The 14,547-nt window shown below is 42.0% G+C and overlaps 1 protein-coding gene across 1 annotated transcript; it reads left to right on the plus strand.

Annotated features, from left to right (window-relative positions):
* Positions 1–204: 204 nt before the first annotated feature.
* On the plus strand, positions 205–12,757 carry rgma (repulsive guidance molecule BMP co-receptor a). The gene is made up of 4 exons (XM_049574741.1): positions 205–794; positions 5,983–6,098; positions 7,984–8,501; positions 10,670–12,757. Exons 1-4 carry the CDS (start codon positions 781–783, stop codon positions 11,372–11,374), a joined length of 1,353 nt encoding a protein of 450 aa, XP_049430698.1. The 5' UTR covers positions 205–780; the 3' UTR covers positions 11,375–12,757.
* Positions 12,758–14,547: the final 1,790 nt, after the last annotated feature.

Raw genomic sequence — 14,547 nt, forward strand, 5'->3', positions numbered from 1 at the left:
GACATCATTCTGAAATAAGACACAAAATATAAGGCATATGTCACTATTAAAAGAATGGCATGTGATTTAAGTGAAAGCTGACAATACATGGGTTTAGTTTCAGAAAATAACACTGTACAACTCACTCTTTTAGGACTCCTATCTCCCAAAGAGTGAGCAACTACAGAAAGGGGGGGAGGGGGGCTCACAGCTGAGATTTGGGGCTCCCAGCGGCGTCATGCGGAGCCGATCATTGTCTCTCTCACACTTTCTAACTAGCCATTTCACAACATCCAGACAGCGGATCGGGCCGTACGCAGCAGCAGCAGCAGCACAGGCAGTAACAGCAGCAGCTTTGCCCTCAGGGCTTTTTTCTTCCCAGTCGTCGACCATAACTAACAATTTGGACCCAGCGCGCGGATGAGGGCAATTACTGGACTTAATCTATCATAATGTCTCCTTTCCGATCGACCGATAGTCAGATAAGTTAAGGCAATGGCTGCAGAGATCTGAGTGCCCCCTCCTTTGGGTGCGAGAAGTGGCTGTTTAAATGAATCCCAACTAACAAGAGAGCTTAAAAAAAAGCACTTTCATTTCACCGAGACGCAGATCGGTGGACACCATGCGCACATTTGCGGATTTAACACTCAGAAAGCCGCTGGGTGCGTTTGATTTCGGATTACAGTGACACACAGGACGAGTTTTTTTTTTTAAAAGAAAGGGGGAGATTTTTTAAGGAGTCTGCTTCCTCTCGCTCCTGTTCGCTGTGTCCTGCAGGACTCCCTGAGTCGCGGAGAGCCCATGCAGTCGCCAAGGTTGGTTCCTCTTGGTTAGATTTTAACCAACATTGTGTAAGTTTGTTTTACGCAGGAGTCTTGCCAGTTGTTGCTTTGCTTGCTGTGGGTTCAAACTGCATCTGCGTGTCCTAAAATATGTCTATTTTACACCCATCTGTGCAGGAGAGCTGCTTTTCTGCAATATTAAGAACTTGATCCATTTTGCTGGTGTCACTCAAGAAATGCGCATTAAAAACTATACTCACATGACACGTGCCCTTTTTAAATATTAAAGCACGCAGAGCTGTTTTATTTATCATATTGTCTGCATTTATTACAGCTGCTCCCAACCACATATACCGCTGAGGCTACTTGACATGCAGAATAAAAAAGAGGATGATCTTCAGAGCTGTGCAACAATTCAGAATGCGCCTGCTGGCTGCAGATTTACACCTTTTAAATCCTAATTGCATGACAGCATGTAATTAGGCCAATAACCGAGCTGTCCATAAAGATCAAATTTAATGACAGGTTTGGTTGTCCTCATAATGCCATGTGCGTTTGTGTCATGATTTGAGGTTTCATATCAGAGCTCATGACAAGCGCCATCTGTTGGAAAAGAGGATCAGTCCGCTGTGGCCGTCACAAGACACATGCCCAGAGAAAAAATGTAGGCTAGTGCACACAATTTAACACTGAACAGGAGATGTAGCAGCTCCCCAGTGTTGCTTACATGACACCGTATTTAGTGTGTGGAAATGTCAAAACTGTGTCAAGTGATAAGCAGAGATTTAAAGCAGCACATCATCAAACGTGATTGGATTATACCTGCTGGATTTATGGAGATGTTTTATTGTTCTATTATGTCACCTTTACCTGTCACAGCATGTGGGGCACATGATCTGCCTCTCTGTGGAGATATTTACTCATTTACACATGGTTTGTCTTTTCTCTGCATGGAAATGTTATTTAAACCCACAGGTTAAAATCAGTCAGTCAATCAATGTGTCAATTGATCGGTCACTAAAGCTGTCATCCAAAGGCCAAAATACAGCCGATGGCAAACGCTTGATGAGAAATAGCTACTGAGAAAAGGGTCCCTAACCTGGTTTTGATTGGTGGCGTAGTCAAACTGATAAAATTAGCCTTTGTGATGAGAATTAGTGCTGCAGGTGATCATTATGTTCACTATTGATTGATTGTTAACGCTGTTAAGTGTCAGAAAATAGTCGAAAATTGCTCACAATTTGGCAGAGCTCAAGATGAGGTCTTCAAATTGCTTCTTTTGTCCAACAGACAGCCCCAAAAGCCATTGTTTTACAGTGATAGAAGACAGATTTGAGAAGCTGAAACCATGAGAATATTTGGCATATTTGCTGAACATATGACTTAACTGATTATACTGGTTATTAAAATGCTTTTTGAACAATTTTTCTGTCAAATGACTGATCGATTAATCGACTAATCATTCACACAATAATTTGAATAATCTGATATTTCTTATTCCGAATAAGAAATCACTCCTAACTGAAGAACTTGATCGTGGACTACAAAATAAGTGGTTATCCATTGATATTTATAAAAAATTTGCAATATAATTCCTTTCTACAGTATCATTGTCACCAAAGCTGCAACGATTAGTCGATTAATCGATCATAAGAAAATTAATCGACAACCATTTTGAAAATCTATTAATTGTTTCAGTCATTTTTCAAGCAAACAACGTCAGATGCGAGAATTGCTGCTTTTCTTTGTCATTTATGATAGTAAACGAAGACGTCTTTGAAGACGTCTCTTTGCACTCTGGGGGACTGTGACAGAAATTTTTCACAATTTTGGACATTTTATGGACTAAACGATTAATCACTTAGTTGTGAAAATCAGCTACCGATGAATCAATAATGAAAATAATTGTTAGTTGCGGTCTTAATCGTCACTTTGCAAATGGATGCAGTCATCCGCAAGTATTTCTAAATATGTATTAGTAAAGACCAAAGCTTATTTGAGAATAATGCTGGAAATCTTTTAATGACAAAGACAATTTAAAAAAACGAGTAATCGACTAAAGATCTCAGCCAAGGCATTAACAACCAATCCACTGACTAATTATATGAGCAGGGGCAAAGCATACCATATTAACACCTAGACTGTAAATAATGTACAAACATGTTGCATCTTCGTCTGCAGCAGGTTTCAAATGTTCAATCTGCACCATCTATTTTCTGGATGTGACTCAAAAACAAGGAGTCTGAGGTATTTTTTTAACCAGCAGTCGGCTAACACGTAAAGATATTTGCATCATAGGACATTTTCCTTCCTGTGTTTGTCTCTATACCCACAGTGTCCCCGCTAAAGTGCCAAAAAAAATGTTCCACAATCCATCAAAACACATCAGCGAGCAGCTTTTACCTTTCAGCTGCAGTCATTCACTTCAGATGGGAATGAATGGTATATTAGAGCTGGAAATCAGCCTGCACAGGGCCACCCTTGTTGAAAACATGTGTAGGCTCAGACCTCATTGTACACGAATGTATCCATCATCCACCAGAGGGACAGCGTTCACAAAGACGTTCACCGCACTATGGAAAAATACTGTACAGCCAGCCACAACCTGAGTGTGCAGCCATCTGTCTGCTTGTATTTTGATTTAAACGGCAGTAAAGACGGCAGTAATGTGTCGTTTGTAAAAGACAATCAAAAGAGGTGGTGTTATGGCTTTTAGAGGAGGGGATCAACGCCTTCTGATCAGTGGTGGAAATGTACTCGAGTCCTTTAAACAATATGCAAAAAATACTCGACTACAAGTCCTGAATTCCTAATTTTTACTCAATGTACTTGTGAATCAAATGTTAAAGGACTCCTTTTGGTCCCTGTCACATTGTGGATATGCTAACCTGGATTCATGTCCTGTAGTTTCAGCTTTGATTGGCCTATTTCCTGTACTGTTTTGTGATTCAAACTCAAGCAAGGCATCATGGTTTGTTTTGCGAGTTAAACTGCTACATGCTGTGTAACCCTCGGTGAAAACTACAATGCTTCCATCCAGCACAGAACACACAGCTCAGTACTTTTCCTGGGGAATTTTGGTCATTTAACAACCTGAGGACGAGTTTATATCACGTAATTACAGGCATGTCACACAAAGTGGGGGTTTAAACACCGATTCTAAATGTGCTCTCTCTGCTCTGCTCCCTGTGATGTTCAGTTTGATTCACAGGCGTAGATTTCGGGGGGGGGGGGGCGCAGGAGACACGGCCCCCCTCGATATTTAGAACATTTGCATCTGTCCCCTGCAGATAGAAACATTAAAGCAACAGAGGACATTTACTTGAATGAAATTATAGACATTTACACCAGAAATTGAGGCAGAAAAGGCACAGTTTGGTGCATAAAAAAGTCACCAGAAAAGAAAAAAATTAAGTGTTTGATGCTCAAAATTTTCTGGCAGAGGACCCCATACATATGTGTTTCATATGTGTCTACCCAGTATTGAAACAAAGCCTCTAGTCTTGGTTTGATTTGATTGTCTTGGATTTTACATTCCCTTACAACCCTTAAAAATCAAGCTCTATTTACCTTTTTATATTTACCCCTACCATGCTAACAACATGCCTGACAGTCAGTATCACGTAGGACATTTACTTTGATAAAATTAAAGACAGTTACACCAGAAATTGATGCGGACAAGGCACAGTTTGGTGCACAAAGATGACCAGAATAGGGCAAATTAACTGGTTGACACTCAAACACTTGGCAGATGACCCTATACACCCCATTCGATATGTGTCCTCCCCAATATTTAAACAAAATCTATATGTCCTTGGTTTGATTTGATTGTTAGGAGATTAAATTCCCTTTTAACCCTTTAAAATCAAGCACTTCCTTTTTATATGTACCCCGTATTGCGCTAACAATATGCCTGACAGTTGGTTAGTATTACATAGAATTGAAACTATCAGATGATATATAAATTTGTCAAGCAACGGAAAATTAATTAAAAACAATTTTGATGATTGGTTAATCATTTAAGTGCCAATATTGCCTAGTCTGCCTTGTCAAACATAAGGATTTGATGCTTTTCTTTGTCATGTACGAATATCTTTCGCTTGTGAAGTGTTGGTTGGATAAAACAACCACTTATAATATTATAATGTCATCTTTGGCTTTATGAAACTGTAATGGGCAAAATTCACCATTATATTACTGTTTATAGACAAATATTAATCTATAATGGACTTAACTGTAAGGTGAAGGCCTAATTATGTGTATTCTAACAGCTTGTTTCAATGATATGATGCCAAGACTCCGGTTTATCATGGCTTCACTATTTCTTTCAATGTATTCTTGCTGTTTTTTTGCATCATTTTGTTGACATTTATCCAACATTTAATTGGAGAAAGTTGGTATCTTCAGAAACCTGAAGGGTTCTCCACTAGAATAAAAAACAAAGTTAAATGGATTTTTGCTGTTCAGGTAAGTTTAATTGACATGCCAATGGGTTTATGGGGTTGAAAAGGTTAACTTGGTTTGTAGCCACCGTTTTAAGTGATAGCCATATGAAACAGTAGGTTTAAACATGGCAGTGAGGACTGATATGAAGGGTAAAAACATTATTTGCATGTTTTTGTGAGTAAACGTGATGTTTGTTTGTATTGCTGGTTGTTTTCCTCCTCTCTCCTCTGTTCAAACCTCAGCACACATGCCCTGTGAGGAGATGACACTGTTTTCCTTTCCAGGTTTCCCCTCCACACTGAGGTTATTGTTGTGCTCCTCTCAGCCGCAAATCAGACCTCTCTTATATGGCGTTGTGGACTACCACTTTGTGGGTCGCGGAGACTCGGTCGTCGTCGAACAAGTCTACACATTGACTTGTAATTTGAAACTCGGAGAGGGGGTTTAAGGGCAGAGCAGGCAGCCGTGATTGGTTCAGTGTGTCCGCTGGCCCACAGAGGCTGCACCTTCTCGACACTCCCTAAAAGGAAGATAGATTGGCTGGCTGCTTTCAGCCGTTTGTCCCGCACTGACTGTTAGCTAGCTAACTCGGCTGTAGCCGCTGAATTAACTCGTACAAAAGAGAGTTATAAAAAGCAGCAACTTCTTACCAGATAGTGATGAGAAGACGGGACCGACTTCAAAACTCTTTTATGGACTTTTTGTGGAGTTTCTCAACGAGGACTCGGCGGCTCTAACTCTTCTCCTCTGTCCTTCCTTCATCCGGTTTGACCAGGGAGAGGAGTGAAGTGCGACCCCGAGCTGGATGGATGGTTATGGGGAAAAGAGGAAGACCCTCGGCGCTTGACGTGTGCAGAGTCCTCGCGGTGTTTCTCTCACTCTTCCCCTCCGGTAAGATGCTACTTCTTATTTTTAAATTGAAAAGTAAAACATTTAAAATAAGTTAAAAGAGTGGCAACCAACTGGCATGCTCTCACTGACGCGTTACCTAACGTTGTGTTTAACTTTATTAACCATTGCGTTAACTAACTACTTTTTCACTTTGTCAAGCAAAGTCGCCAGGTTGGGTCCTAATTTATTAGCCGAAATACTTAACAGACATTGTATTTGAATTTCAGTTACTTACTTTCCCTAAAAATGTTGCGGTTTTTGATTAAGTCAGCAATTTATACAAAAATAGCGAAAAATTGTACAATTCGCCGCAGCCAATCAATTGGAATCCAACCAAACCCAATACAAAAATTACCCAATTCTACTAGATCACACAGATATTGGGGCCAAGTGCTTACGTGCAGGCGTCTGGAAAAGGTTGGATGTTTGGAAAATATTACAACAGGCTCGAAAGTGAACAGCCATGCCATTACAAGGCAAAATTTGACAACTTTAAGTAGTCAGTGTTTATTTTGTTTTATTTTATTTCATTAGAAGAAGACAAAACAAAGTGAGAGGTCATTTTGGAGCTGCTGCAGCCCTCAACCCTTGTTTTGTTTGGGGGATGGTGCATGCCTCAGTATTTCACTTCAGCTCCTTGAAAGTAGCTGCATTTTTCAGACTTCAAGTTGGCATTGCATTTTGAAATGTTTTCATTGTTGCCCTTGAAACATAAAGACATTTTTTTGGTAGAGATTGTAGTGTGATTATGGTTTGAATTCGCCAGTTGATATATTAAGAGTCCACTGAAACAGCTATTTTTGAGAAGACTTTCAAAAGGTCAAGTGAGCTGTAGCAGTAGCAGTGTAATGTTATATTAGACACCCCCTTTTTTTGCATTCAAAGTGACTTAATATCCATGTAATGACAATGGGATAATTGCAGCAGGTCACTTTATGCAGTGAAGACACCTCTTCCAGCTCACCTTGCACGTTTGCAGAACCCTTATCAGTTTTCCTCTTAAGTCACTTACCATCAAACAACAGAGTGATAATGCACTGATAGCCGAGATCAAGATTGGTTTATTGCCATCTACCAAACGTGTGGTAAACGGAGAGGCAGTGTGGGGGTTGGAGAGAGCTGCGGTGAAGCTTTCAGGAGGGATATTGTTTAAAGTGTGACTTCAAAGTGTTGATATGGTTTCCCCTCCCTTGAGACACTGGGTGAAACTTCTCACAGCCCATTCAAATAGTTTATTAGTCAGAGGTAATACTGGACAAACACGGTGTGGCAACAGGGCATCCTGAGAAATGTTTGAAGAACATTTGTGCAAAGAGTTGGCCGGATGTGGCAATACAGCTGGAGACAACAATCTACAGTTGAGCGGCGTTTATTATCACGAAAGGTACAGATTAGGATCCCAAATGGCCTTTTTACTTTGACATAAACCACAAGCCACTGGGTGTGAAATGGAAGTATTCTGCGATAAACAGCAGTGTTATCTTATATCCAGGTTGACCTGAGGGAGGTTCAGACCGGCTTTTTGCTTTCCCCTGTGAGGGTTTGTGCACTGTTTGCTCAAAAATACAAAGTTTCATGCTGTATAAATTTATAGGTGTCGATGTTTGTCAGTTTTCATGGTGCCTAAACAAAACTCATAGCAACAACAGTACCAAGGTGCTTTCCCTTTCTGTTCTGTAGTCAAACAAAGTGTGTGGCACTGTTCCCCAACAACAATGGCTGCATTGGCGTTAGATATTTAGATTCAGGATTATGTAAATCTGTGGTTTTTAAACTACCCTCGATAACAGCCAAAGTGTATTTATAGCTTTCTGTGTCACTATCATGTTTCTCTGGCCTCTGGTTTCTTTTGTTCAACTCGTATTTTGTTCCCTCCTCCTGACAGTGACTCTGCAGTGCAAGATCCTCAAGTGTAACTCCGAATTTTGGGCCTCCACCTCGAACTCTGGACCGGAGGAGGAGTTTTGCACGGCGCTGCGTGCGTACAACAGCTGTGTACGCCGAACTGCACGTACCTGCAGGGGGGACTTGGCGTACCACTCCGCCCAACATGGCATAGAGGATCTAATGAGCCAGCATAACTGCTCCAAGGAGGGGCCGACATCTCAACCACGTGCCCGCACCCCACTTCCTCCTCCACCCCCGCCACTCCTCCCCGACAGCCAGGAACGCTCAGATGGCCCGGAAGTGTGCCACTATGAGCGCAGTCTTCCGCGCAACACGGCGCCACCCAACTACACCCACTGTGGCTTCTTTGGAGACCCACACCTGCGAACATTTGGGGACGACTTCCAGACGTGTAAGGTGGAAGGAGCCTGGCCGCTTATCCACAACAAATACCTGTCTGTACAGGTGACCAACACTCCTGTGGTGCCGGGGTCTTTGGCCACAGCCACAAGCAAGGTGGGGATCCTTTCTCTTCATTCAGTATGCACGTTAATAGGGTCTACTTGGTTAGACACAAAGGCTTTATTAATCTAATAGGCTATGAACTAGGGCTGCAGCTATTATTTTGATTTATCGACTCATCTGCTGATTATTTTCTCCATTAAATACACAGTTTCCATGGTGACATCCTCATGTCATATTCTTAAACCTCAAAATATTCAGTTTACTTTCTCATAAGGCAAAAAAAGGCAGCAAATTCTCACATTTAAGAAGGACATTTGTGGCATTTTTGCTTAACTAATCAAAAGTTTTTTATCATTTCATACTGAATACATGTGGGTTTTGGACTGTTGGTCAGACAACAAAAAGCCTTTTTAGTATTTCCTGACATTTTCCAGGCTAAATAAAAAAACAAAAAAACCCCACATGTTCATCCATAATTAAGATGATCTTTAGTTGCACCATGTTGCGTTGATTTTTCATGTTAGCTGTTGGTGACCTTTTGTCAGTGATACATCAAAACAGCTCGCTGTTCATATTTTTATTCGTCTCTTCTTTCATGTGGTCTGCTTGTGAGAGCTGCTTCTCTGTCAAAACTGTGGACTCTGGTTAGTGTTTGGATGAGGTCCATAATGACAGATAAAGAAGCCAAAAGCAGCTCAATTGCAAAGATCTTGATAAGCTTTATAAATGATATGTTAGTATTATAACAGCAGTGCTGCATCAAATGTTAACACGAGGCTCCATTTTCACTTTTCACAGCGGACAGCTCGGGCTGATGTTTGGCCTACTTAGAGCCGAGTCCACACCGAGCACATTACGTGGAGAGAAATGTTGTGTCTGCACTGAGCTGTAGATATTTTCTCTACATTATGAGATATTTTCTTTCAAAGCTTTATCAGCAGCGCATTCCTCATTATTGTTGTTTTGTTTAATGGTGCACTGGTTAGTTTGGACGGGCTGTCCCTGAAATGGCTTTCGGTAAAACCTGAGGTCAAACACAAAGAAGCAGGAGTATTTGTCGTTGGTGAATTCACTTAGGGTTGGTCCAGATTTGGCAGAGTTTCCACAGCAGTGATTGTGGACCTCAGCCACTTTGCAGGGTATAAGAGGACTTTGTCCGTAATCACGTTGGTAGAAAGTATAATTTACTGCAATCAAGGTTTCCTAATGATACTATTAAGCATTTGTGGGGATTTTAGCTTTTAAAGTAATGGCGTTTTTTTTACACTGCTGTTCTTGGAAGGAAATGAGACAGCTTTTTTTTTAAGATCTTGATTCTGGACAAAGGGAAAACAAGGCAGCAGCCAATGCCACCTGTGCAAACAAGGCCCCTCTGGTAAAAAGATCTGCATTAGCAGAGCTCTGTGTTGCCGCATTGCTCCCGCTACAGCAAATAAAACTGTCTGGTTATTTCCATCTTCATTCTGATGCAGGGATAACAGAGGCATTTTTCTTTTGTTTGTTTTCATTAAAAGCTTTAGAAATGATCCAGGGGAAGAAAACAGAAGCTAATGTAGGTGGGAAATGTTACCCGAGGGGTAGGAGGAATTGAGACGGAGCTGGTGCAACAGATGAATTGTCAAGCTAATATAGTATTCTGTAGACTTCCCCCTCCTGTCCTCTGGTCCCAAGCGAGTGGACATCAGAGTCCCTCTACTGTCCCGGTATCGCCGCTCTGACAATGGCGCATTGGTGTCCTGATGAAACCAAGCTTGCGGAGTCCTGACCAGTCTCACTTAATTAGCTGCAGAGTATATCGCTCTGTCCTGGCCCGACGCCACTCCCTGGAGCATAGTTCTGGGGTTCACAGGCAGGTTTTTCAGCGCTATGAATGGATCGTCTTTGTGTCTGCAAACTGAGGCCTGATTTTTACGTGGCCGAGACTCGTGTTTTTTGAGGGCGTTTACCTTGGCCTCCCCCATGTTGAGCCAGTGCTGAAATGTGACACTTAAGTGGGGTGGTGGGGTAGATGGCACATATTGCATAAACTTGTTCTTAATGCTAAAGTAGAAGCACTTCCCTCTTAAATCTGATGTTAAACATTTACTGCCGTTAACAAGGAGTTTCTAAATGACCAGAAAAACACACTAATGACTGTGTACTTGGATTTGTGAGGGTCTTAACACATATGATCATTTATAATTAACGTTAATAAGATTTCTTTTTCTGTCCTCCTGCAGCTGACAATCATCTTCAAGAACTTCCAGGAATGTGTGGATCAGAAGATGTACCACGCAGAGACAGACGAGCTGCCGGCTGCGTTTGCAGATGGCTCCAAGAATGGAGGGGATCGGCACGGAGCGAACACCCTACGCGTGGTGGAGAAGGTTCCTGGGCAGCATGTGGAGATTCAGGCCAGGTACATCGGAACAACCATAGTGGTGCGGCAGGTAGGCCGCTACCTGACCTTTGCCGTGCGGATGCCGGAGGAAGTCGTGAACTCGGTGGAGGAAGGCGACAACCAGGACTTGTACCTGTGTCTTCACGGCTGTCCCGCCAACCAGCGCATCGACTTCAGGAACTTCAAGGCCCGAGCGGCGGAGGCCCACAGCGCGGGCAGGAGCAGGAGCGGCACTGCGGCACATGGCTTCACCTACCAGTCCGCCAAGGCCAAGTGCAAAGAGCGGCTCCCAGTGGAGGACCTGTACTTTCAGTCCTGCGTGTTTGACCTCCTCTCCTCTGGAGACATTAACTTCACCATGGCAGCCTACTACGCCTTTGAGGATGTAAAAATGCTCCACTCAAACAGCAAGAGGTATCACATCTTTGAAAAGGATGCTTTCATGAGAAACGCAGCACAGACGGGCAAAGATTTTCTTTCACTCCTCTTCCTCAACCTCCTCGCTGTCTTATTGTGGATTGAGTGTTGCACAGTTCATCTATAGTCCCTTTACAACAGTATCCTTGTGGTGTATCTGTCAGTGAGTGTTAGAGTATCATCGCTGTGTCGTACATCGGCTCCTCTCTTCTGCTCTGGCTCTGTGATGTGACCGGTGGCTTGCCAGCAGCGCTGTCGCTGCCCTGAGTCTCATTTTAGTAGTATTGTCATGTCTTGACTTTAGTCTAATGACGAGGCGAAGTCACCGTGCTCCCCACCTATCATCACGTGCGTTTAGCTGCTTCATAGGACTGGGCTTTGATGAGAGCAGCGGTGAGAGAGCCTCAGCTACTCCAGAGCTCAGGATATCCACCTGGGATTAAATCCCACATTCTCATCAGGCCTGCATGCCTATGGGAAGCCGGACAAGATGATCTTTTGCAGAAAGAAGAGTTTGCTGATCCTCCCTCCCCCCTGATCCACTCATTGGTGCCAAGCCAGTGAAGCTCTCCGTGGCTCATGTGGCGAAGCGAGAGGACCTGACAGGGGCTTTTGTTAACCTAAGGCCAGAAGCAGCTCTATGTTTGATTAGTTTCCAGCTTTGGAAAAGCCTGAGCCTTTTGGAGGAAGCACTCAGCCAAAAGGATGTCAGAGCAGCGTCTCCAGTTGTCTGCCGTGGAGATTAATGGGTCATATTGTTAGGTTATGTGTGCATGTGTGTGTGTGTGTGTGTGTGTGTGCACATTAGTACAACATATGTGCAGAATTCAGCGTCTGTGGTTAATTTTGTGTGTTTGTGGGTGCAGGAGTTCTCAGAAATGAGATAACAAAACCTCCAGTGGGAGAAACCTTTTCCATGTCTTTCCATTGCACCCAAAATCTTTCAGAAATAGAAAAGCTGAGGCGCTCCACGGTCTGTCAAAATGGCTCTTATCAGCCAAGTAGCAAGTCCCAAAAGAGAACTGATAAAAATAATCTGCTTTCATTTCCAGTGTCATAAAGACTTTCACTCCATTGTTTGAGCCGATGTGCTGATCACACCGTGTTTTGTATCCGTAATGTGAATGTAGCTGACGAGACAAGCAAAAGAACAAACTAAGCTAAGGGCACTCATAGCGTTTACAGAATGTAGATCAACCAATCAAAATATGACACCTCTTTGATAGCGTTTTGTAAAGCGAACTCTCCATTTCAAGTCTCAGCGGTGTAGATACTGTTAGTGCTAGCTGTAACAACGTCACCTCGAGTCAGCTCGGCGTTTTATAGACTACCAGTGTGCTGACCTGACTGTGGCTTAGTGCGTAAATGATAAGCATATGTCTGTAGACGTGATTTCATGGCTTAAGTCATTGCCAAAGAACAAGCCCTTGTGCCAACTCTTCCCTTACAACTGAATTTCCAGCTTTCAGTCTTAAACAGTTCACATTGGGGTGGGTAGGCGGGTGGGTAGGCGGGCGGGTGGGTGGGTGGATTTGGAGAGGAATCTTAACTGTATATAACTTGTGTCTGTGGGTGAATTCGCAGTACAGTAACACACTGTAAATGCAGCGTCAGTTTCCGTTTTAGCACTCTCACCTTTGCTTTTGTTGTGTTTCATGATAACACTTTCCATTTGAACTTTGGCTGCAGTATCTGGTAACGTGTAAGTCATCCCTGTAGATACTGCTACTGCTCGGGCACAGTCTTACGGTCATTTCTCCTTTACACTGAAGTATTCGGCAGGCCTTACTACTGCTATTTGGAACATGTATCGGTGCAGTTTGACAACTACAAAAAAAAGAAAATCGTACAAACAGATGATTGTAATGTTGAATCTTGTGTTAATAGATGTAATTTGTGTTGTGAGTTTTACAGTAAATGGTTCTACATGTGAAATGTGAGATTGTACATATGTTTTGTGAGTTTAAATTTGTATATTACCAGTTGTGTTCTGAATTTATCACTCCTGTTTTTGTACATCAGATGTTTCGGTGAATGTGAACCTTTTTTTTTTATTATTATTCGAAAAGGGATTTTTGCAAAAGCGTGAACACCACAGAACTAAATATTCTTTACGATTTACAGTATGTTCACCTAGAAAGGATAAAATGATGGTTGTCATCCACCTCATCTAGAAAGGGAATGTAGGAACATGTTCTGGGGTGTTCATGTTTTTCAGTTTAAAGCACTTTATGTTTTCTTTTGTTTCCATTTAGCTCTTATTTTGTTTGAGATTCTGTGTCAGACTTGTAATGGTAGAAAAGAATTTAAATAAATAGCTGAATGGGAAATGCCAGAAAGATCAAACTGTGTTTGTATGTAAAGCAAATGTGGTGCCACACGCCAGCTGTTTATAATGTAAATTATTTATTGAATTAAAGAAAATGTCTTGTTATCAAGGTGCCTTCTTGTCTCTGTTGGTGTGGGAGCATTTTTTGAAATTCAACCATGTGTTGTGTTGCAGCCGTCTGCAGTATTTGACTGCCCCCTGCTGTACAGATGTAGTGGTGAATGTGAGCAGATGGTAGTGGGAAGACGTCTCAAGATGATCCTTATGAGCTCAAAACTACAATTTCTTGGTAAAAAGTCAGTCTTAAAAGTTTTGTTTGAATAAGCTGAAAGTTATTTTAGCAAAATTCAAGTGTTGAAAGACCACAATCAGTGTCGGAAGAAGTATTCAGATCTTTTTCTTACATAAAAGTAGCAATCCAACAGTTTAAAAATACTCTGTTACAAGTAAAAGTCCTCAATTTGAAATTTTACTTGAGTAAAACTGCATAATCAGCAGCATGTATTTAAAGGTCCAGTGTGTAGGATTCAGGGGCATCTATTTGGCAGAAACAACACACAAAATATTAACAACTAGGTTTTCGTTGGTGTGTAATCACCTGAAAGTAAGAATTGTATTTTCATTACCTTAGAATGAGAGGTTTATATCTCCATACGGAGCAGTTCCACTTCCACGGAGACTGCCATGTTGTTTCTACAGTAGCCTAGAACAAACAAAACACTGGCTCTAGATAGGGCCATTTGCGTTTTTGCGTCAGCCACTGTAGCTCCACACGCTTGGCACATGAGGGAAGTTTCAGTTCTGCAACCTCACTATTAGATGCCAATACATCCTTCACACTGGACCTTTAAAGTATCAAAAGTAAAAGTACTCACCATGCAAAATGTCCCCTTTCAGTTTCAGTAGAATATTGAGGTTTCCAGGATCCTGAAAGATTTTTTAAAAAAATTTTTTATACACACAGGATAATA

The sequence above is a fragment of the Epinephelus fuscoguttatus genome, linkage group LG4, assembly GCF_011397635.1.
Source record: "Epinephelus fuscoguttatus linkage group LG4, E.fuscoguttatus.final_Chr_v1".
NCBI classification, from domain to species: domain Eukaryota; kingdom Metazoa; phylum Chordata; class Actinopteri; order Perciformes; family Serranidae; genus Epinephelus; species Epinephelus fuscoguttatus.

What these genes read in the sequence shown, in the direction of transcription:
- rgma (XM_049574741.1), top strand. An exon ending in TCTCTCACTCTTCCCCTCCG is followed by an intron (nt 6,099 to 7,983) that starts GTAAGATGCTAC and finishes TCCTCCTGACAG; the next exon opens with TGACTCTGCAGTGCAAGATC. An exon ending in TGGCCACAGCCACAAGCAAG is followed by an intron (nt 8,502 to 10,669) that starts GTGGGGATCCTT and finishes GTCCTCCTGCAG; the next exon opens with CTGACAATCATCTTCAAGAA.